This window comes from Pholcus phalangioides, unplaced genomic scaffold, assembly GCF_987345545.1.
Source record: "Pholcus phalangioides strain wild (caught in Gottingen) unplaced genomic scaffold, Ppha-v1.0 ptg000011l_1, whole genome shotgun sequence".
NCBI classification, from domain to species: domain Eukaryota; kingdom Metazoa; phylum Arthropoda; class Arachnida; order Araneae; family Pholcidae; genus Pholcus; species Pholcus phalangioides.
The window spans coordinates 62731009-62756791 of NW_028301604.1; the positions used below are offsets into that span (position 1 = coordinate 62731009).

Here is a 25783-nt window from a genome sequence, read left to right on the forward strand (position 1 = left end):
AAATTATCTCTTTCATTAATATTATCTTTCATTAATTCCGAATTATCTTTCATTATTGCTGGAATTATCACTTTTTCATCAATGCTGAAAAACTATCACTCAATACTATCACTTTTTCATTAATCTTGGAATTAATGAAAGGGATTATTTCCTTGCTATTATTTCCTTCCTATTATTTATCTCTTGCTGAGATTATCTCTTTCATTAATTCTGAAATTATCTTTCGTTAATGCAGGAATTCGCGTTTTTATTAATTTTTGAATTATCTCATCGATGCTGAAATTATTTCTTTCTCATTCATTGTTTTTTAAACTTTTATTTATTGCCACAAGAAAATAACGGGGATTGTGTGTGTTTCACCGAGTCACGTGATTTTCCGACGAATAATGTTGTGGACGACGTTCTCATCACTGCCAAGGCGAAGTCGGGGCTAACGAGAAAGAGAGGGCTACGGCACTCGAAAATCACGTGACCAACTGGGTCCTAGCTCCTTCACGTTGCTTCTTGCTTTTTAGCTGGAAGGATGACATTTTTTTCAGTTCTTCCAACGTGCGATCCAAGAATGAAGCTGAATGAATATTATTTCGTTGCGAATTTATAGATCCTGAGAAACATCCAAATACATGGTAAGTGTTAAATACCTTTTCAACCATCTTTATTGATATTAAATCTAAAACAGAGTTGTCTGTATAAAGTAAAGCAAATTGTGTATATCGCAACACGTGCTAAAGCGATCGTGTTTCTGGCGTGGAGAAATTTCATGATTTAACTATTTAGTAGCGTATAAAAAATAATTAAGCTTGCGATGATAATTAAGGAGTTCTCAGTGTAGAGATTCTTTACTTTTTTTGTCGTTTTCATTGCTGAATATTTATCTGTGAAAAGAGTGCAAATATGTAGTCAGGGTTTTGAATCAATTTCTATTTTTATTTTGCATTCTGCTTGCACACTCATTTTTTTTAATAGTTACTAAAGTAAAGTAAGTGTTATATATTTTTCAACTCATCGGAAAAAGAGTTGATACACATGGATGGTACAAATTTCAGAAAAGTTTTGCCTATGATGAGTATAATGTAAATAAAATGCATATAGGTACTCATGATGTAAATAACTCAAAATAATATAAACAAATTATGGCTATGATATGAGCATAATGCAAACAAAATTTTATGAGATAAGGGGTTTATGAATTTAAAGATTAATCATGCACTAAATAAAGCAATTTCTTTCTTGGAACGAAACATTTTATTAGCATTGCGTATTAATTTTTTTTACTATTGAATATTTCAATGAAATAATCAATTTTCCTTTAAATTTTATATTGTTTAACAGGTATTTTTTTCTGTTTATAGATATATTGCAATGTCTAAAGTGATGTAGTGTGGCAGGTTGCTGATTACCGTTCGGAAGAACATACCACAACATTTTGTTTGCCAAAAGAGGAGCTTCTTAGGTCCCAATAAAGTAAGCAAATAAATAAAGTAATTTTCTTTCAAATCCAATATTAGCTCATTTTTTCCCCTCTGTTTATCTATATAGAGTTGATCCCGCTTATTAATGTTTTACTTCTTAGTACAGCTTGTTTTCGTTGTCTCAACTCCAAGTAATTCTTATTAAGATTTCCAGTTTAAAGCGTTTTCCCACTTACGTGTTTCCATGATGGTTTTTTGAAAATGTTATTAGTGGAATCCACTGTATATATTACAATACATATTTCATGCACACGAGAACTTGATCAACTCTTCAATTAAACGTCCTGTAAAAATTACATAAAAGTATTATAATCATGCAGATTTCAGGTAGACATATGTCAAAGGAACCTTTAATGATGGATAACACAAGAAAGGTTGAAAACCGCTGCAATATTGGCTAAAACGTTTTATGTTTATCTATGTATACATGCAGTAGACTATCCGGCCTAGTTTAAAAAGAATGCATTAATGAATTACAAAATATTCACATTTGTGAAATCATTAATGAACAGTAAAAAATAAGTTTAAATAATTATATAAGAACTTGGCCTATGTTTAACATTAATTTTTTGTTCATTTATGAGTGTGTGTTTGTACTGTACAACAGTGTTTCCCGAACTTTTTGATGTTGTGTCCCCCCTCCCCCAGTGAAAGTTAGACTCCCTGTAGCAAAGGTCAATTTCCACGCTTTCCCCATGAAATCCAAAATGATTAATAGTGATAATTTTTTATTTACGTACCATAAGAAATATTAAAGTAGTAAATTACAATTTCACAACACAACATGTGCTCTTCATGCTATAATAGTAAATAGATAGTCCTGAAATCCATGGGGGGGGGGGGGAAGGTATGTTAAGAAAGTATAAATTGATTTAAAAACCTGATTGCATTTTAGTTCATATATTTGTTTAAGCACTAAAGTTTTCAAGAAATGTTATTCAAATCATCAAAAAAAACGTTGATACAAACGTTACAAAACAAATTTCTAATTCTTCTTGGGTACTTTGCATGTTTAAAAATAGTAATTTTCTCTTTGCCTTCTGCCTCTTGAGCAATGACTGTGAGGAGTAAACTGTATATAAAATTTTGCGAGATGGCGGATTATGAATTTAAAAGGTAATGAAAGCAATTGTTTCTTTGAACAAGACTTTATTAGCATTGTGCACCTTTTTTGCTGCTATTGCATATTTCAATAAAGTGAATTTAAAGGAAAAATGCTTATTGACTAACAGATTTTTTTCTGTTTACAGATATATTCAAATGCCCAAGCGATGTAGTGTGGCAGGTTGTAGATCTAATTACCATTCAGAAGAACATACCACAACGTTTTGTTTGCCAAAAGAGGAGCCTCTCAGGTCCCAATGGCTTCGGAAAATTCCAACAGACCTGCAACGGTTGAAGGATCCACGAATATGTATTAAGCATTTTGATGAAAGCTGTATAATCAGGACTGATCGATGTATTGTTAATGGCGAGATAAAGTTTTTCCCTCGAAAAATTCCAAAATACAAAGACAATGCTGTGCCAACAATTTTTGAGAATTTACCAGAATATCTGAGTTCTAAGTCAACATCATCGCGTAGGCTCGCAGATGTTGAACAAGAAAATATCAATCTTGCTGTTGAACTAAGTTTGCAAGAAAAAAAGAATTTTGAAATTTCCAATGCAATTAGGAACTTGGATGATGTGGTTGATTTTTTCAAACAAAAGGAAGCGTCAAATTGGATTCTTCTCAAGAAAGAATCACAACTGGCTGCATGCCATATGAGGACAGAAAACGAATGTCCTTCTGTTTCTGGGTGCATTGTGGTATATGAAAATTTACAATACAGTGTATACATAGATGGTAACAAAATTGAACCAAAAAAATTCTCAAAAGCAAAACTAATCTGTTCCAAGTCTATTCTGAAAGATGTCATGTTTTATGTAGAATCATGTTCATCACCCGATTCCGACAATGCGTTTGAAATTGCTGTAAATTTATTGAAATCTTTACAGATGTATAATGATTCGATAAAATTGCAATTTCTTGTGGAGCAACTAATATTGTTAAAAACTGAAAAAAATGGCAGGAGATATACAAATCAAACTATTATATTTGCTTCTTGTTTGTATATTCATTCCAAACATATATATAACATACTTATGAAATCTGGAGTTTTATGCCTTCCCCACTCTAGAAATTTACAAAATTTGATTGGTAGTTTCTCTCTCAATTCAGCCACATTAGAGGGAAGTTTAGCATATTTGAAATCAAGACTGAAATTTTTGAAACCACATGAATTTTTGATCAATTTGCACGTAGACGAAATTTATATTCAGCAAGATTTGTCTTTCAAAGGAGGATCCATTTATGGCCAAAGTGCTTTTGATCCTGAGAAAGTTGCAAAAACAGCTCAAGTCTTTATGATTTCTTCATTACTCTCTAAATATAAAGATGTAGTTAACATTGTACCAGTTCAAAATTTGACAAGTCAGCAGTTAAAAGATATGTGTATGTCTGTTATTATATCTCTAGAGGAACTTGGTTTTCAAGTGCTTTCAGTAATATCAGACAATAACAATGTAAACCGCAAAGCTTTTGAACTGTTTTCTGGTAATAACATTTTACATTCAAGTGTGCCACATCCTTGTGATGCAAATAGGCAGCTTTTCTTCATTTTTGACACAGTTCACATTCTAAAATGTGTTCGTAACAATTGGCAAGCTAAACGAGATGGGGGTAGATCAATCAAATTTCCTAACATTGAAAAACCTGATGAAGTAATTACCGCCTTGTTCAAACATCTAGAACTAATGTATGATATTGAAAAAAATTCACTTGTAAAGTATGGAAACTTACTTAGCTTGAAAGCTTTATACCCCTCTGGAATACAAAAGCAAAATGTGAATTTAGCTCTGAAAATTTTTTCAGAGAAAAATGTTATTGCTCTGAAGCATGTAGCTAAAAATCATCCAAACATATTTGGTGATGTCGAGGGAACCTGTTTTTTTATAGATATTATTGTGAAATTATGGAAAGTGTGTAATGTTAAGAGTGTGTTTGAAGGAAGAAGGTTCAACGATGAGTTCAGAGAGGCCATTACAAAAGATTCTAAACACCAAATACAGTTATTAGAGAAAATAGCTTTGTGGTTGAAAGTTTGGAGGCAGTCTGTGCCCATTTCAGAAGCATTGTCTGCTCAGACATTTCAGGCCCTTATCACAACCATTGAGGCTTTTCTGGCATTGATTCCATACATTTTTTATAATTATAGGGTAGATTATATTTTGTTGAGCAAATTTCAAAATGACAATTTGGAAGGGCGCTTTGGCATGTACCGCCAAATGAGTGGATCAAATTACTATATCAGGTTCGTTCAAGTCTTGGAGAATGAGAGAAAAATACGGTTCAAAAATAATATTCTTCTATCAACTCAAAATGAAAACTTACCTTTGAAAACACTTCTTCCATCAAATGAACCTCATGATAATGTTGTAACGGTGAGTGATTATCAAGACATATTAGACATTGAATTTTCTTTTTCTATGATACCAGAAAATGTTTTACCTATTATAACATACATTGGTGGATATGTGGCCAAAAATGTTCTATCAAAACAAAAGTGTGATGTATGCAATCAGTGGTTACGAAGTTCTCCAGATGTTACCGTTGACTTCGTATCTACTGATTCACTTGATATATATGAATTTTTGGCAGACCTAAATAGGGGAAAATTGACATTGCCAACTGAGAATGTTATCGTTACTGTTTCCGTTGTGTGGTTCGTAATGTATAATATTGTGAAGAGTCACAAAAAGAAATTTTTATCGACTAGCGCACAACTGTCTGTTCTCTTCAAGTTGGCAAGCATCATTTTGAAGAGAATTGACAGCATCTCATTTAATGATGTATGTCATTGTAACATTGCAAGCAGCCTTGTTGATAAATTAGAAACCATTTGTTTGATAACTGCAAAAATTTTTATCGCAAATTTTGTAAAATACTTCAATGATCAGTTGACCAAAAGTAACGAGAAAGAAAGTGTTAGAAAGATAAGAAAACTGAAATAGCAATTATTTAAAAGCAAATATATATCGGCCATTGTTATATCAACAAATATATATGCTTGTCCAGCAGAATCTAACAGTTGCAAGAGTAGAAAATAATTTGGAATTCCCAAATATAGAACTGATAGGTTTACCTTTGTGAGTTATTTAAGACGTCAAGGTAAATAATACTCCCAAAATTATTGTATTTCTAAATTTAGTTTTCGTTAGAAATTAAAACTTTTCATAAGTGATAGTTGATGTTTTCTCACTGTTATGCATAAAAAATAAGGCAGCAGGAAAATTTGAGCAACTTGTATTGCAATACTGTCATTGACAGCTTTGGTAGCTTCCAAATTCTCGTTTTTTTGTATCCTGTATATATAATATATAATTACCCTAATATGTTACAACGCTGTTGTGCACATTTGTAGTATTTTGTATCTTCAATATTTTTTGGTGGTATTTCTTTCTCTTACAAAACTCCAGTTTTGTGATGAATTGTGCATGAAATGATAAATAAAAATTTTATACTTTTGCATGTCTGAATTTTTTTTCTCCTATTTCAATATTTCTTCATACTAAAAATAAGTAGTTTACAATTTTTTTTTTTTTAATTAGATGAAAGTTCAATTTTACTACATAGACTGATAGATCTTGTATAGCTAATGCAAATAAACTTAGTTTCAGAATGCGAGTGCTATATAGATTGTCATTTGCTGGTTATGAAAATGCAATGGATTACAATACTTTGTGAATCTGAACAAAATTTAATTGAAGGGTTTTTCAGATATCTTTATATTTTTAAAGAGAGTGTGAAGTTTAAAGCAGGTGAATTGGTGCTGTGTTTTTTCAACGGTTTGTTATCCTAATTTTTAGGATAAAATAAAAATCTTTGTAGCAGTTTTTATTCTTCCAGTGTTTATAATTTTCCAAAAAAAAAGGGGGGGGGGGAGTATTATGCACACATGTTTTTGCAACACTCAAAAAATAATTACATTCATTGTATATAATTGTCGTGTGTGTTAACTATTTCTAAAAGGTAAATGAAAAGGATTATCAGGAGCGTTGAACTGTAAAAGCATACAAGTTATAAAATTTAATTAAATCTGTACAGCCCTGACAGGGGGCCCAGGACAATTTTTTTGTTTATTTTATAAATTCACTATAAAAGGGCCAGTGAAAGATAGCCTAGGGGCCTTTCTCCAGGATGTGGGGGGGGGGTGAGATTTTTTATATACAGTAATTATCTAGTGAGAAGAAAATAATACTATACAAATTTGAGAGGAAATGACATTCAAATTTGTGTAAAAAGAATTTTGTGGAAGCAGCTTTTAATATTCCGTTAAAGTTAAATCATTGTTTTTTTTTTATAAACTGTTTGGTGCATAGCATGCCATATATTACAAACAGAATGCGTATTTATATACTGCGAAAGATCGCAGAGAACATTCGAAGAACTTGGTTATTGCAGTGGATGTGTTGCAAGAAAGCCATGCTACGGGTGCGCTTGAGGAACAGGGAAGAAAGTTAGGACCCAGTTGGTCACGTGATCATCGTTTCTGCTCCGAGTGCCATAGCCCGGTCTTTCTCGTTAGCCCCGAGGCGAAGTCCGCTGACGTCATACTCCCTCCAGTCGGGGCTAACGAGAAAGACCGGGCTCTCTTTCTCGTTAGCCCCGCCCTCCAGTAAATAGGATGGATGAGGTTGTTTTTTCCTCCATGGATCCGTTACCATGGATACAGTACGATTTATGTTGCCAGATAATTATCATAAAAGAGTGAGTGAACCTTACATGACCATTTGTCCTGTATTTTTTATAACATTATGGTATTTTCACGTTGTTACCATCGCTCCTCTAAGTATAATGAAAGGGAACAAATCATCGCATTTTGGCAAAAAAGTGTTGATTTAGTGAAAAAAATTATAAAGTAGATCCCATTTGGCTAACACTTTACAAATCTAGTGATAAATTTGCCAATATAGTGGATGAAACTAACACGTAAGGGGCCGTTCAAGTATTACGTAAGCAAATTTTTAGTCATTTTTGACCCCTTCCCCCCCCCCCCCGTCAGCAAAATTTCGTCATCAGCTCTGCCCCTCTGAATCCTAACTCATATTTTCATAAAGGTGGTTGATGACGTAAGCATTATCTAACCCCCCCCTTCCTCCCTTGTCATCAAAACTCAGGAAATCGGACCCCCCCCCCCATCGATGATGACGCAATACTTGAACGGCCCCTAAGCTACACTCAGCAAGAAGGTTATACTATTACACTACATTGAGAGAAAAAGCGCCAATCGTGAAAGAAGGCCGAACTTGGTTTTTAATGGGATTGAATATTTCAGTTCATTTTCAAGAAGTGACAACCAACTGCTGGCGAAAAAATTTACTTTCGTTGGGTGTTTGGCACGTATCTGACCGTTAGAAAAATGACAAGTCACAAAAGTTCAAAGCATCCTAACTCATTAAATATGCGTCGGATCCAAAAACGGAAAACACTTTGCTACATTAGTTTTCACAAAGACTCACGTGCGTTATCATCCTGTATATATCACTGGCAATATTGTAAACTCGTCAACTTTTAGTCATTGAGTAATGAAAATTACCTGTGTCTACATTTTTGATGAAAGTGACAAATTCAAGTAAACGCTGTTTAAAAGTAAAGTCCGGTTTTTCCTGTTTTTTAAACAGGTTTATTAAAAAGTCAGGACGGCCAGAAAAACAGAAAAAACCAGGATTGTCCCAGGAAATATGGCATGTATGGTCACTGATCAGTAATTCCAGTCGAAACCTCCGTTCACTGAGCTTTCCGTTATCGAAAGGTTTTATGAATCCGGCAACACAAAGTTGATTTTAGGATATTTCTGAAAACGTGTAGAAGACGCTTCATGTGTTACAGAGAACATGGAAGCTGAAGTTTTATGCATTCATATGCCAAAATATATATGTTCTTGATTAGTATCAAATGACATTTTTTATGTTTATTTTGAAACATAATTGAAACCTGTTTGATTTGGTTTGTGACTATGTATGACTGTTTCGTTCAACTTACGTCGAGAAAAAAATATTGATGTTCATGCTATGTGAAACTGGATTTTTCTTAATCACATGAATAATAACTAGCATTAGCGTCGACAATAAGCAGCCAAGATTGTTTCTCTTCGTGTTGCGAATTGATTAGAAAAAGACAATTGAATAAATGAGCAAGTTCCGTTAAAAATGTTTTGTTTCTTTTTCTAAGTGAAGATCCCCTTTTTTCAAGTAGATGGTGGAAAGGTAGGTATGAATTGAGGAAACTTGTTGATATTGCCATATCTTCAAATTCTCATTGAAAAACCTGGTTTGGTGTCGAGCAACTCCAGTCTAACTATGGGGATGAAAGCTCCCAGTAATTCTACCCAGGTAGCTCAAGTTTCTTATGAAAACAGTACTTATGCTCAAGCAGTGGCTAATGTGAAAGTACCCAAAAAAGAAGAGAGTTTGCCCATTGACATGTCACAGAAGCGTTCAGGTAGTGAAGACAGTGGTTTGACTGCCGATGATGTGAATAAAAGTGTGAAAGAGAGTCTTGGTGGCGATTCTTCTGTTACAAATCTGCTACCAACCGTCCAGAGTGGAAGTACAGAGATTTCCAGTTATAGCTGTGATAATTCAATTATAGAGGAACTCGCTATTTCTAAAGAACCAGAAAAAGCAAAGCAACGGTATGTAGATGCACCACTACCAAAAGTTAACCCATGGACTTTAAATAAAAGTGCTGCTAAACTGATAGCTGGAAAAATTGATCATCCAAAAGAAGTGTGTCTAAGTAAGTTTTTAACGTTCTAATTAGAGATGCAAAGCGAGAATATTCTCCTAGATGTAGAAATTGGAGAATAATAAAGAATATTAATTTTTCTATTATGAAATATAATTTTTTTTTTTTTGCTGGAAACATTTAAAACAAATAAATTTTTGCCATGATCGGAACAGCTTTGGTACAAGGGGGCAACTTGGCGATTTACTGTGACTTTTTTTTCCAGTGCCAAACATGTCCGACGACCTGACCAAAAGTTGGCAAGGCTGTTAGTCACTATGGGTGTCGAAAAAAGAGAGCATAGAAAACAATAATAAAAACCCTTTCGAATATGAAAAATATCATGAAACACGAGAAATACAATAGTATAAACAAATAAGATCTGGATTATAAATATGATTTCTGGATAGAGTTCCATAATATGATACGAGGCTGTAAGACACTATTGACGCCCAAGCAAACATAGCAATGTTGTAACCAACAAGCTGTTATAATAAAAAATCACTATCAAAGACTAAACATCAGAACAACATAAGGCGTCCACTATTTCAGATAAATAACGGTCCTCGTATAAATAAGTATATTCTATGTATAGAAAATTAAAACCCATATCCTTTCTGGGTATCCAGATTCTTATGAATAAACAACAGTCCTGCATGTTGAACAGAATTTAAGGTAGATAAAAAATTTCTTTAGCAAAAATGGGGAGAACTTAAGCAAAATGTTGCAATGCTGATGATTGATTGTTGGATGTCTATTAGTTTCTTACCTCCTGTACATATTTTTGAGAAAGTGGCTATTACTTTTGCATTCTAAGATTTCCTTTCGTATTTTGCAAAAAATGCGACCATAGCTTAAACCCTAATGTTGAATAAATATATTCTATGTATAAAAAAACCTGTACACTCTTGCTGGGTAAATCCAGATTCTTTTAAATAAAATAAATAAGAAAAATAAATAAAAAGGATGCAACCTCTTACCGTCCGACGAAAATGTAATTTCAACACTCGGAATGAAAAAGACAAAATAGCTGTTCAAAAGTTTGAAAAGACTTGTTACAAACAACTAGCGCCACCACGGCATCAGAGGAACATTCTGGAACAACAACCCAGCAGAACATCTACAAACCAGAGCGCCTGGTGTTGGCGACTTACCATCGGAAAAAGCTGCCAACTTGGCATGTCCCTTACGAGGGCCATAGATTCAAATTTCAGGAAGTGAGAGTTTTTCACAAAGTAAAGCCCATGGCCACAATTTAGACTTCAACAAAGGCACATACATTCAGGCCTTCAAAAATGCTGCTGTGGTGGTTGAGTGGTCATAGTGACGGACTCACGTGACGAGATCCTGGGTTTGAGCCCCACCGTCGCGCTGTAGCGATGGTCGGCTGAAGTTGGTTTTTTGTAGTTCATAACTTGAAGGCGCAAATGCAAGCTGATCTCCCCTTTAAAAAGTCTCGCCACAGAGAGCAGACCTACAAACAGTGCAAATGTAATTCAAATTCAATCACTTCACTTCTGAAATATAGGTGGAAGCACTGAAAAATCAAACAACACTACGTACGCACTTCACTGTTAGTTACACACACACACACAGTTACACTTCCGGCACAAGTCACTAAGTAGTAAATCGCCAATAGGGGGTGATAGAACTGAGTTGTGCTTGCTTTAAAAGAAAAAAGGGCCTTCAAAAATAAATTAGTAAACGACAATAAATCAACTCCACCGATCGCAACACCATGGCTTAAATTCATCATGAGCGGGAATTTAAAGAAAGATTGGATAGACTAATTTGATAGCTCTATTTCACAAGCAGCGAATCAGGTTGTTGCAAAAGACTTATACAGAGGTGCTTCTCTTCATTCTTGCCACATCATTTGATTTGAACAGACGTATAGATTTTTCGTTAAGCTGAGCAACCGAGATTGAAGATGTGATAATCAATCCATGTGGGAGACTCGACCGGCGAGGTATTCTTATTCTCTGAAGACTGCACCCCCCATAGCATGTCGAAATGCATAAGGAGTTTTAGTATTTGCCTTATTCGTTGGTGATTTTTTGAGTATTATTCGACAAAGTTATCTAATCTTACATATAAGTTTAATTTACTGCTGTTACAGGGGGATTTTATCAACTGTAATGTTAGTATAGTATGAATTTTAAGAGGTTTTATTGGTTGTAGATTTGAATAAAAAGTCCTTTATTTATGAACTTCAAATTACTTTTATTGACAAGAAATATAAGTATTTTAAAATTAATTGTTCACTTTCATCAGTTAGTGTAACATGGTGTAACAAAACCTTTTTTGTTATGACAGCCATTAGACTGTTCCAAAGTTGAGTGGGTGAATCCAAAAACATCTATAAAATTCTTTTTAAACCTGCTAAATTTGCAGAACAACTTGGAAGCATTTCAGCACAATCACAGCTTGAGAATTTCAGATATTTAACACATTACTTCTTTATTGCATCTTTCTTACCGTAATACTATATTAAAATTTAAATGATTTTACTGGAATTTTGCACTTGTGCAGTGAAAAAAAATTACTTGTTACTATACTTTGGCACAGTTCCTGTTCAGAATTCAATCTTTCATCTTAATAATCAGTATTGATGAGACATGAGAACAAATGATAGGGTAGAGTAATCTCTTCATATTTTAATTTTATGACTTACAAATAAGGCATAAAACATCATAGAACGTAGAGATGAGCCTGTTTAAATTATTTTTCTAAAAAAAATATGATTAAATAAGACTTACGAGCTCTTGTGAACATGCAATGTTAAAAATATAATAATAGTTTGTCTAATTAGCTATGGGTGCTTTTTATTTCTCGCATGCTATCCGTTCACATGCGATTAGCCTAATTGCTCTAAATATACAGTAGAACCTCTCAATATCTGACACCCATGGGACCAAAAATTTTATCCGCTAACGGGCAGGGCCGTCTCAAGCGCATCATGGGCCCCCGGACCAAGTGATTTTTCTGAGGCCCCACCTGGAAAATTCCCAAAAAATTCAACTATTAATTTTTCTGCAGCCTTTCTTCTCTTTAGGCCCCCGGGTGGGCCCATGCGTTAAGGCGGCACTGACTCACAATGATGAAAAACATGACAATTAAAAATGTTTCCAAGCATTTCAATTGGCTGTTATATCTGATGTCTCTCAGCAGCCTTAGTCTTATTGCATAGGTAATGCCTGTCAATCATACACAGGTTATATGATAATTCCTAAAATACTTTTACATTTCAGTTAAACGTGACGTATTACTCCTTATAGTTATATATTGCCAAGTAATTAGATAAATGTGCTGAACATATGAAACTAATTATTTTCTACAAACATGTATTATTTATACTCCCCAAAACGAAATACGTCAAAAGTCTGCTATGTACGTCACAGAAGAATCAGTGCTACTGCAGAACAATCTGGAAGAATTTTAAGAAAAATGTAGAAAACACGATTATGGGAACTGTAGAACATTTCCAGTCAGCCGAGGGCTTGTTGCAGAACAATGCAAAACATTCTGCTTTGGGGATTATAGGTATACATTAAATTGTATATAATATGTTTTATACTCATTAAAATTTTGAGCTGTAATTGAAATAATTTGTTTTAATATGCGTGCTTTATTGGAAAGTTAAATATTGCATATCTTGGTAAGATATTTATAATCAGAGTTGGGATTTTGCCGGGGCAGTAGCAGAAAGTGGAAAAAAACCAGGAAAAAATGGCAAAAATTATTTTTTTTACTCAAGGCACATATGAAGCTTAATTTTTCAATTACTAAATAGTCTTTTCAATATAAAAACTTATAAAACATGTGGAACTTATAAAATTACATGGTATAAAAATGAATATTCAGCAACCAAAAATATTAAAACAAAAATGTACGATTTCATTGAGATCATCATTCTCGAGAAAGCAAGGAGATGATTGTGATAATTATTTCTTTTTTAACATTGTATAGCAAAGTAGGAGTTTTGAAGAGGTTTCCAGTGAAAATTTATTCCTGATATCAGAATGAATGAATGAAAAGTTAGAATGTCCTTTCTATAGCGGCAGAACTAGCAGGACAAATTTGCTATTAGTCTGTAAAACTTGTCACAAACAGATGAAATACTTCCCACCATTTGTTAGCAGCAACCGATTCAATCACACCAGCAGACAAGTATGTTTCAGTAAATGGTGATTCCTTTAGAACAAATTTTATTGCTAGAGATAAGTGGGATCTACACTACGTAACCACTTTCAAGAATTTTCTTTTTGTTCATAATTTAATAACTCCTCTGTATTTTGGATATAATAAATATGCAACTAAATGGTATAGTAGAACTGTTTGATTGAAACACTTATGGACTTGGATTATATGAGACTTCAAAACAGATTTTTTTAGTAGAAAGCACCACAGATGACAGGAATCTGTTAATGTCGAATGGCTGCTCTGTTTGCTATCTACAGCATCTGCAACTGGTTTCAACTGCAACAGCAAATCTTTAACATTGCAGTAGAAATTATAATCTCTTACAATATTTGCAATGTTCAAGTTAATTTCTCTTGAGTGATCATTAACAATCTGAGTATAGGAGCTGTGATTCTTAATGGAAGTTTCTAAACAAACTATTTGGCTGTTCCAGAGCGAGTACTGCAGGGTAATTGTGGCTTAACGTAACCAACACATTCTTTGAGACAAGCACCTGGAGAATGATGGTTCCTGAAGTACTTTTGTACTTCAATCACATGTTTTGTAACTATCTATGGTGTTATGTCTTGACCAAGAAGATTCAGCCAATGAGCAGAACATCCATACGTTCATCAGCATCTTTCAGTTCAAGCCACATTTTTTCCATGTTCTTTGCATTGTCTGTTACACTTTTTATCTGACATTGAAACTTCCTTTGCAGGTCTTTTATTATGTTTCTGCATTTTTCAGTTAAATATTCAGCTGTTTTCTTCGTTGCTCCAGAATCTTCTGCATGCATAAGATACGAGTTTTCCTTGATTTGAATACAAGCTGCAGTAATTGGATCATTATGTATATTGCTCCAACCGTAAAGTCTCACTTTTGTTGGATACAGCCTTCATTTCCTTTTCCATCTCTCAATGAATGTTGGTGAGGAAGTCATTTGAAAGAGCTTTTCGAGACGGTGGGCTATATCCTGGGCGCAACAATTTTAGCATATTTTTAAAAAGATAATTTTCCACGACCAAAAAAGCAATATTACACCCAAAAAAAGAACCTCGCAACTGCTTCATCAATTTTATCCTTTTCACTTTTGCTTGTCTTTTGAACAAATCCATCTAAAAGTTGCTGAATACTTTTAAATTTCTTGATAGAGGGATTTGCTTCATCTTGGAAATCATGATTTTCAGTGTTTAGAGCGGGAAGAGAAATTTCACTATCTTCACATACAGAAGTTGAAGGTTCATAGTTGCATATCTGGCAATATGTGTTTTCATTCGTGCAGCTTTATTACTTTGCACATGACCATATTTTTGCACTTAACTAAAACTTTTCCATCCTATAAAATAATGCCATACATTCTTTTTCCTCCACTTCTGATCATTTTTAATCAAAAAATATAAGTGATAAAAAATTATAATTTACTTACCAATTTAATATTTAGCAAAAAGGGATAAAGATATAAACTACTGAGGTGTAAATGGTGATTTTAGTCTAGGATAGTGGCCAGTACTGCAATAAGAATGTAGCACCAACTTGCCAAACCAATGAAATGAGCAGGAGTTAGTATTTTTCTCCAGTCCCACCCCATTCTACTATGGTGCACTTCAAAAACCTATATAGTTGTTTTTCCCACTTTTATATTCATTGTATCTTAGCTTTTTTGTTCATATTGGTGGGTTCTGGTGAGAAAGAGAAAATGTACTGATAAAAAGGACTTACTCAAGCTGTTTGACTGGCAGTAATGCTTATCTCTCCTTCTATTGCTCCTCCTACCCCTTTGTCTGCTTAATGAAATGTTAACAGATTCCAGGAAAAAAGGATTTTAGTTTAAAATTCTGTACTTTCATGGACCAAGTTAAGATTATCCGAACTTGTTCCATTAACCACTTTACTGATGAAAGGTGTGTTACCTTTGCCCATTCCCAAGAAATGTGTGATGGTTTAAACCGTCACGTCAAAAACCTCAAGTACTGCTTTTCAATATAAAAATTCCCATTGGAAATATATACGTTAATTGCATGTAATGTTTAAAGTGACTGTTATACAAAGAATAAATATTTAATATGATTGTAAAATAATTTTCTACTCTCTACAGAATTATGTGGGACAGTATATGTCTTATAAAATATACAATTTGAATAAAGCATAGCATAAAAACTGAAGGAAAAACTGGAATGATCTGACATTCTCTGATTCAAGATGATTCTTGACCTTCCAAAATTTCTTCAACTGCTTATACATGTGCATTGATATCAACCAGTGATTCCCAACGTGGGCGCTAATGTCCCCTTGGGGGTGATGGAATGTTCCAAGGGAGCGGTAGAAGCTACTGGTATAACATAGGATCCTATGGGTTAGATTGCATTGGGGTGGGGGGGCGATGGGATAAAAAAGGTTGTGTTTAAAAAAGTTTATTACATCATATATGTGTAATGTTGATATCTATTATTAAATTATCTAGATAATCATTGATATACTTAAAATGATACTCTTATTTTAATACTCTTATCTTAATTTTCTCTAATTTTCCTACAGTTGTCAAATAATATTTTACCTTTTTAATTTTTCTTATTTTGAATATTCTAAATGTGTATGCCGGAGTTAAACGCCACTATGGTCATTTTGGTCATTATGGTCAATATTGGGTTAATGCTATTAATTTTCAGTGATTTCATCACACTGCACATAGGTATATGGTAGGACTGGTCAATACATAATAAACCACAGATGTAAGGTCCCACATTGATATCCTGATCCCATATCCTTACATTGAGTTGAAATTGCCGATACCCAAATTTTTTTGAATGAAAAGTTTGTTTTATTCCTCAGTAATGAACGTGGCAAAAGTTAACTACAGGATTTTTCAAAAAGAATCACCCGATTTGAAATGCGTATATTACGAAAAATATTGAACATATCCATTTAAGATTAATTTTATATTACATGGCTAATCATAAAGTTTTTTAAAAACCAAATTAAATTTGCTCAATATGTCCACTTTGGGATGCACAACATATGTCTATACAGTAGTCAAATTCGTCCCAAACTTTTGCGAGCATGTTTGCATCCACTGCGAGTGGATTTCGGTGAACTACGTGCAAAACTCTGTCTGGTGCGCTCCACATTTTCATCTGACATGTGGGGACGGCCAGGGGATTTCCCTTTACACAGACAACCCATGTCTCGGAATTGTTTATACCATCGCCTAATGCTCTGAGCGATAGGAAGTTCAACACCAGGGTGTTGTTGACTAAAAGCACGATGAACAGTTGCTACAGACTGGCACTTCACGAAGCTTAGAACACAAAATGATTTCTGTTGTGCAGTCGCCATCTTGACAAAACTGATTAAAAGCTGAAGTTATTTTTTTAATCAAATGATTCTTTTTGAAACACCCTGTATGTTGAAACAGCATGCATACAGAATCTGAACTGCAGGTGAACTAACAATGAACTCAGATCGAGAACAAGCATAATCTTTTATAGCCAGGAAAATTCTTTCCCCTCATGGAAGTCGACCAGTTGCCAACGAGGGTAATCCATAAATAGAGTTGAAGTCGGCGACGGTGCAGGATGTATCAAATCTGATGTTACATTGATTTGAAATTAGTGATGTTTATTTAGTCTCCCCCCCCCCCTACATCCTACTCTAAACTTTTTTGAGTGGAAGTCCTGGATATCATATTGTGATGTAAGGTTGACAATGTATCAAGATGTAAAATTATAAAATTTTTAATATTTCCTAGTATATGGATACTAAATCTTTTTTTTTCAAAATATTAAAACGCAGGGCATCCATAATTAAAAGACCCTATTTTAAAGTAGCCTACAGACGAAACCAGTCATCAGAAAAGTGTGAAATTTCTTGGAGGACTTAATGAAGTGATAGGAATTTGTTTCAGGGGGAAAAATTAGTTGCACATGTTGCCACCAGAGGGAGTTTTATTAAGAAATGACATATTTAGGCAAGCGTTTACAATTTTAACGATTGTTAAACACTTTCACAATTGTTACTGCAACAAAACGTGTTCCACATGATGGCCATCATTTTCAGATACCATGTGAAATCACAAGATGGCATGTTCCAACACTGATCGAAGTGTGTGAGGGGAATGTTCAGCGTGTGCGTGAAATGCTGCTGCCTTTAAGGTCAGGTAAAGTTTTTGGATTGTCATGACTTACCAGATGTTTCAAATTCCCCGCCCCCAATGCCAAAAATTATATGGATTAAGGTCTGAGAATCGAGGAAACCATAGATTACGGAAGTGCCGGCTGATGACACGTTCTTCTGTAAAATGTGTTTTAAGAACATTCTTAACACACACTGCGATGTGTGGAGGAGCTCTGTCTTGCATAAAGATTGTGGCTGCAAGGCAGTGACGTGCTTGCAGAGTCAGAACAATTTAGTTCTTTAACAGCAATGCATATCACTTCCCAGTGATCGAACCTATCACTGGACCTGTAGAACGTAACTCCTCATAGAAGTAGGGACTCGGAATAAATGATGCAGTAAATCCACACCATACCATCACTTTAGGTGAATGCAATGGAACCTCTAAGATAGCGTGAAGATTTTCTGGTTCCCAAATTCAGCAGTTTTGAGTATTGACTGCACCATCCAAGTGAAAATGCGCTTCGTCTGTCCATAGGATATTCCAAGGCCATTCCGAATTGACCTCAACGCGAGCTAGAAACTGCAGTGAGAACCGGAGTCAAGCGTCATAATCATGTAGAAGCAACCGCTGCCCAAGTGAAAGTTTGTATGGATAATATTAGAGGATATATATATATTTTTTCCATGATCTTATGGACAGTTGCACGTGGCCTATCCAATGGCTGTGCTACACTCCTGACACTAGTGCTACCACGAGAATTTGAAGCTCTGTCCTCTTTTATAACAGCTTCGTGTGACATCATGTAAATTTACATGTTTACTACAGCTATTCATAGTGAAATGCTCTCTGGTGGGGACATGTGCAGCTAATTTTTTTTTTCCCGAAACAAATTTCCGTCACTTCATGAAGTCCTCCACACAAAATTTCACACTTTTCTGATGACTGGTTTTGCCTGTAGACTACTTTAAAATAGGGTCTTTTAATTATGGACGCCCTTGTATATAATACTAATTTTAAAAAAAAATTATATTAATTAGAAATTTTTACATAAATTAAAAATTTACTGAGTTTACTTTATTGTGTGCTGTATATCCCTTTCTGTGAAAGAAGTTATGTCAGGGGGAATTTCTAGGATAAGGAAAACATGAAACTGAAAATTGAATACTATTGCAATAAGGTGAAAGTAAGCATGAATTATACACAAGTTCAGTAACTGGAGGATGTACCTAGACGGGATATGTATTGAGCTACTGATGAGGCAAAGAACATCTAAAGAGGAAAAATAAGAAAATAAGTAGTAAATTTTATGATACATTACTAGTTGGGAGTAAATAATGGTTTACATTTTTTGATCAGGTGTACAATTATAACAGGTATTAGAAAAAAATTGAATTTGTAAGTAATATTAAAGTGTAATGTATCATTAAATTTGATTGTCAGTATCACGGCTAAAGAAACCTTTCAATTACCAGTTTTTAATATTTAAATAAATTTGCATAATTAAAATTCAATCAATATCAATCATTTAAAATTATCAATAACTTTATTTTCAATTAAAAACAATTTTCGAGTAAACAGTTATTTTCTGGATATTATGCTGAGGTGAACTCGGAAAGAAAAGTCATCACGTCTCTGCCGGAACTGGAACCCAGGCCCTCTTGCATACCGGTCAAGCATGCTACCATCTACACCACTGTAGACATGACCCTGCCTTCTTTATTTCACGCACTGTGGCATGAGGCGCTGAAGTAGAGGCATTAGTAGCCTCTCTTAACTTCAGGAAATGGCCCCCGGGTGGGACGGTTTAGAGAGAAATGGATGGCTTTTTCTCAGCCCGAGATATCAAGGAAACAGTCATTTTCCGGATATTATGCTGAGGTGAACTCGGAAAGAAAAGTCATCGCGTCTCCACCGGGACTCGTACCCAGGCCCTCTTGCATACTGGGCAACCATTCTAACATCTACACCACTGGAGACATGACCCTTATTGACATGACTTCCTTATTTCAATTAAATAAAGACAATTTATAAAAAAAAATTTTATTTATTATTGTGACTTATAATTTTAATAAATCAATATTTGGCCACCGAATATTCAGTATTTGGTTATTCTGCCAAATCACTATTCGTCTCATCCCTACTGGTAAATTAAACTTTTTGTAGTGAAATTTTGGATTGCACATGTTTTTAGAACCAATTATTAGTTCGATTCAAACGGGTACCAGTGAATTCCATGGGGGGAACAATTTTATGTACTTGAGAAGGGCCCAGGTTTTGCTAATGAGTTTCTGCGGATTGTGCTTTAATTTACCTGGGACCCAGGTTATTTGAAAAATCTGTCCTTTTTGAGTGAAAGTGGGTCATTCTAAAAAAACAATTATTTTATTTAAAAATTATCCCCCCTCCCATAATTCACTGGTATATCTATGAATTTTCTTCCAGCATGCCCCAGGTCTTTGATCACCTGCTTATATTTCTTTGTTGAGACTGGGCGGTGGGTCATGTTCCGGGTCGGAGAAGAAGGTATCTGTGAATCAAGTATAATTCATTTCTAAAAACATGTTCTATCCAAAGGTTCATATATTTTCATTGTCTACCAGTAGGAAAAGCTTGCAAAGAAGCTCATTAGCACATATGGAATTTAACGAAATGAAATTATTTTGAGAAGTTAACGTATGGAATTCCACACGTGTAATAAATCTAAAACAAATATACAGTTGATCCCGCTTATAACGTTCCTCCTATTTAGTACGTTTTTCCACTTAGTACAACTTATTTTCGTGGTCCTAAGAATAAGTAATTCTCATTAAGATTTCCTGTGTAAAGTGTTTTCTTATATACAACGTTTTTATGACAGTTTTTTGAGAAACATTATAAGCAGGTTCCACTTTAATTAACAGTTGGAGGCACACATTTATATATTTACTAATAAATCAATCTATAAATTCTCTATTGACTGATTTTACATTTCGTTAAAAAAATCTTAGCATTTCCAATATCTTATCAAATTTGATTCTCTCTCTCTGACACTTAGCTTCTGATTCCCTATTCATACTTTGGTTTTCCTGTTAGAATGATTTTATTTTCTCTCCCTGATGGTCCACCACTCTGATCTGACGCCATTTAACTGCCACATATTTTAACACCTGAATATGGAAGCTATGTCAGATTTGTGTTGGAGAAACTTAAGTGTGCGCCCAGCATTTGGCGTGTTTTGTGTTCAGTAGGTGTGCCATCTATCTAGCGCCGCAAATATATATTTTCTCAAATGGGGCAAGCACACATTTTGGCACACCCATGTAATGTAGAAGAAGCACTTATAAAGGGTGAATTTGGCGCACCCCCAGTCCAGAGCCCGTGACACCTGACCTGCCTGTCCCTCCGCCCTCCCATTTGCAGCCCTGCATCTATCCTCCAAGCTCATAATACGTGCATTCGAAGTTTATTATATACATATTTGTGTTGTAGGTCTGTGTGATCGCTATGGCAACCAGAAGTTTTTTTCACAGGAATAGCCAACTCAAAATTTGAAAACCCAATAGAAAATCACATTTTTTTAATACAATTTCACATTACCATATTGCACAATCGCGGTTTCCAAACTCAGATTTTCACCAAAAGAAAATTTGGGGGTGGGTTATGAGGGGCCTCTTCCCTCCAAAGATCAAAATTAAAGATATTTTTGTAGAGAATTAAAATATTAGAATAAAATAATTTCTTTTATACTATCTGTTAATTTAAAATTCTTTTCCAGTGTTAGTGACCCAAACTTTCTGTGAAGAATTAGATCCTTGTGCCCCTCCAAAAGCCGATTCTGTGTACACACCTGTGATTTTCGCGATGCGAAACGGTGACTACCACATAGCAGCTAGATGACAAAATTAGATATTCAAGGTCAAGTTTTTTTACAGATTCAGTTTTTTTCCACGATCTCGGAAAAGTTATACAATTTGAACAGGCGTTCCAATCCTTTACGATTAAAAAAAAATGTGCATTTGTGAAATTTTAGGAACAAGGCAAATTTACGCTGTATAGATGCTATCTTTGAATGCCGGCAGATAGCCACAAAGGTACTGTAATTTCCAGTATGTAACCGGAAGGGAGAAAATCCGCAGGGGGATAAAAAAAACTCCAAAATTTTTAAAAATTGCACAGCCCCTCATTTAGGGAAGCAACTAGATATCCCTCATCTTATTTGTCAACAACCCACGTGTATATCAATACAGTACAGTGTACAAAGTAGTAAAACCACTTTTTCAACATCATGCAATCATGATACACAGTAAAAAAGGGGAAAAGAGTTGGGAGGTTTTTCTCTCTACTTTTTTCCTCTTAGAACTAGGAAAGAATATGTCCCAGAGGATGCGCAAATAAAATTTTTATGCGTCCTTTTCCGAAATTCTGGGTATTTGACACATTATAGTGCATAAATGATGTCTACTGACTATCTCGAAAGTTGTCAAATCTCCTTTTTGACTGTTGTAACCTGTATTTGTTTTTTTTTTTCAGGGAATATCATTTGGAAAACCTTTTTGGCTATTTCAGTTATTTTTGTATACTTTTTATTTTCAGTTGAAAATAAAACAGAGCTGGTTCCCCAGGCCGTATGTGGGAAGATATACAAGGTAAATTTGTTTTGATCAATAAAGTTTCAATGTTTTGCAAAAAAGAGTAAGGCCATAATTTTTTTAACTCTGCAAACCAGAATACAAGAACTTTTTTTTTGTAATAGTGTTTTTTCTTAATGGGAAGTAGTCACTTTCAGATGACAAATATTTGACTAACAAACTTTTTAAGTTATGAACTAAAATATTTGGCATTCTCTGTGAATCATTGACATTAAGTATATTCTACTAAATTTTTTTTTATTAGACCACCGGCTTTTCTATCCTTACTTGCTCCAGAGCAGAATATGCCAAAAATTATGATGTATATTACAGAGTACAATCATTGTTGCTGCAGAACAATCTAAGAATTTAAGAAAAGAAGCCTTCTGTGTACAATACGTCAGGGCTCCCACTCCTCCTACTTTTCCTACTTATTGGTAAAATGTTCTACTTTTGTCCTACTTTATCTACAAAATCCTATCAATAAAATTTGTGTAATTGTTTTTAATTGAGGAGGGAATCATCAATGCATTGCCAAATATTATAAATGTAGATTGCAATTAATGATTCTGCCAGAGCAGAAATTATATTGTTTTTAAGGTTATTTGGAGGGAGTTGTATGCAGACTATTTGGTTTATTAATTTTTGGTTTGCTTAGTTTGAGGGTTCAACAAGTAAAGTAGTCATTAAAAACTTATGTCTGAATGGAAAAAATAATTTTGTATTCAATGCTTCATGGTCTTGGACAGTAACTAACATTCATCATACAAAGTTATGGTTCACATTTTATGTATAGTTTAAACAAGTTTGCATTACAAAGCAGTTGGATACATGGGCGTATTATAGGTTTGGTGATTCTAATGCTACCCAGTAGCAATTGTCTTCTGTATTTTTAAGGCATGAAGAGGTATAAAAATATTTACAATGCTCAACTAAAAATTAGGAATGAAAGTGCTTCGTTGGTCAAAAACGATTACACTGGCATTGAACAGTAAAATGTGAAAAATGTAAAAAAGTCCCTTTAAGAAAAGGTGGACAATGCAGTAAAACCATCTGGTTAACCTTGCCTTATTTACATTGGAACTTGTAATTTACACATTTTTCACTGTGCTTTTGAAGTGGTTTCGAAAGAGCCTCATTCTTAAAAAACTTTCATGGCTTCATAATTTGTTGCGCATTGTCGAAGAGAATTGACAGACTGTACCGTGAAAGACTCCAAAAAAAGTTATATATATTGTGAGGAGAGACAGAAAAGAATTATCGTGGTTGCTAGTGCAACAGTTTTGGCCAAAAATTGTTTTTGTTGCCAAGTCATTTTTGTCATTTTGCTTTGGCTTGAGTCAATCTTATGGGATACTGAAATAGTGCTATGAAAAACAAAATTTTTTTTTAATAAAACAGTTTTTAAGGGATTTTTTTTATTATGCTATGATTGTGTTGTCTAAGAGGGGCTACTCTCTCCCATCTTACTGTTAAGTCTTGCTTTTTCCTACTTTTTCTAATTTTTTGAGTGGGAGCCCTGAATACATATTCTTATGGAGAATTTTAAATGGCATTTTCAGGCAGCTAAGGGCTCATTGCATAACAATGTAAAACATTATTCTTTGGGACCCTTAAAAGTGTATGTGTTTGACTCTTTAATTTCCGAGCATTAAAATATCCAGAGGAAAACTCTTTTTGAGGGGTTACATTAACCCCCTCAGACCCAGTACTAACAAACATGAGGTTTGTTTTTCTCGCTGTTGATATTCTTTTTCATGACTTCAGGGAGTTCAGCCTTTACTTCAACAATAACAGACACAAAATCCTTGAAATTAGGGCTGAACTCCCAGAGGTTAAAAAAAATACAGGGCATTTAAAAAAGAGGCATCCGATTTAAAAAAATCATAACTATTCAGTTTTTAATAATCCATTTTGATAGAATATTGTATAGGTAGAAAAAGGGAAATCTTGAGTTTCACGCATTTGCTGACAGGCAACGCTAATGCTCTTCCTTCGACCGCCACTTCAGTGTTTGTCAAGATTGGCTTTTCCCACAGTTAGAAACCAATTCAAATGACTTCATTTTCCAGCAGTACAGGGCACCATCTCACTGGAGCTTGGGCGTTTGAGAATTTTTGTACAATCACATTCCTAAAGGATGGATCGACTGTACGGGACCTGACGATTCAGTTAAACATCACTGGCCTCCAAGATCGCCAGACCTCATATTGTGCGATTTCATCTTGTGGGGGTTTATAAAAGACTACGTTTATGTGCCTCCGCTTCCAGCCACATTAGTCGAACTGAAGATATGCATAACAGCAGCTGTGGAAGAAGTGGATGCAAAAATGCTTGCAAAAGTTTGGGACGAATTTGACTGCTGCACATATAGATATTGCTGTGCATCCCAAGGTGGACATATTGAGCACCTTTAATTTGGTTTGCGAAAAACTTTGATTAGCCATATAATATAAAATTAATTTTAAGTGTCTATGTTCAATACTTTTCGTAATATATGCATTTCAAATCGGATGATTCTTTTTTGAATATCCTGTATATACACTGAGAAAAAACACCTGCATACAGGGCGTGAAAGGGTGAAATAAAAGGTATTCTGAACATTGGCGTACGCAGAATTTTCTCGAAGGGGATTTTCCAATTTTTTCCTTCTGAGGGGGGTTTTTTACATTTTTTCCTGCAAAATAACATTAATCTTGGCTCGGGGGGGTTAGAACCCCAAAAAAACCCCTTTGCGTACAGCAATGATCCTGAATGCCATTATATGGTACTAGGAAAAAATTTAAGGACTAACAAAAAGCTGCTATATATATCTTATAAAATTATGCTTTTAGGTGTATGAAAATTTTATTGTCACAACTACAAGTGAAACTAAACATCTCCACTGAAAATAGTTTTGACGAGTGCTGCACTTTTTCAGAAAAAAGTTGTTGAAATTATAGTAAAGGTCAACCTGGAAAAAATATAAGGAGACACATGTTTTCTGATTTATGGGAAATTTTTTTTTCTTCTCATATTGGCATAACAGCCTAGATTGTTTCGATCAGTCATGCACTGTGAAATCAGTTTTTTTTTCTGAAAGTGAAAGATGCCAAAGACAACATATTTGGACATTGAAAATGCTAAATATTTGCTCTCAAAGAAACTTTGATGCCTGGTAATGAGATGGCAGGAAGAATTTAAAGAGATTGAAGACTGTCATATATAGTAAAAGTTTTATAAATGGGCCAGACAATTATGGACTAAAAGCTTGCTCCAAAATGTTTTTTTTTCTCGTACATTTGTCAGAAAAAGACTATTATTCACAGTTTTTAAATGAAAAAAAATTCTCTGGTGTAATTCCAGTAGGAATACAACTTGCCTTGCACACACACATCAAACTGTGTCTAATGTGATTAAAAAAAAATTCAAATGTCTAGTGTGCAAAACTGAAATGAAAACTCCCTTATAAAATAGTGCAGATAGAAACGTGAATCTGCCAAACAGCATATATCTTTCGGTGCCTAGTAGGATGAGGATGTTTTCTTTGATGAAAAGCAATTTAGATTGATGCGATGGTTTTAAATATCACTGGCCT

The 25783-nt window shown here is 34.4% G+C and overlaps 1 protein-coding gene and 1 long non-coding RNA gene across 2 annotated transcripts in view; both read left to right on the top strand.

The window, feature by feature from the left end:
• Positions 1 to 515: 515 nt before the first annotated feature.
• Positions 516 to 6041, top strand: LOC149080684 (uncharacterized). Its single transcript, XR_016193619.1, has 3 exons — positions 516 to 626; positions 1353 to 1464; positions 2723 to 6041. It is a non-coding gene; the product is annotated as an uncharacterized LOC149080684 (long non-coding RNA).
• A 2318-nt stretch (positions 6042 to 8359) lies between these two features.
• The window catches only part of LOC149080685 (uncharacterized), a 195542-nt gene continuing 178118 nt past the window's right edge, over positions 8360 to 25783 (top strand). Inside the window, exons 1-2 of the mRNA XM_089239898.1 lie at positions 8360 to 9312; positions 22172 to 22224. Coding sequence (XP_089096024.1) covers positions 8874 to 9312; positions 22172 to 22224 — 492 coding nt within the window. The 5' untranslated portion in view covers positions 8360 to 8873. The remainder of the gene's footprint in view (positions 9313 to 22171; positions 22225 to 25783) is intronic.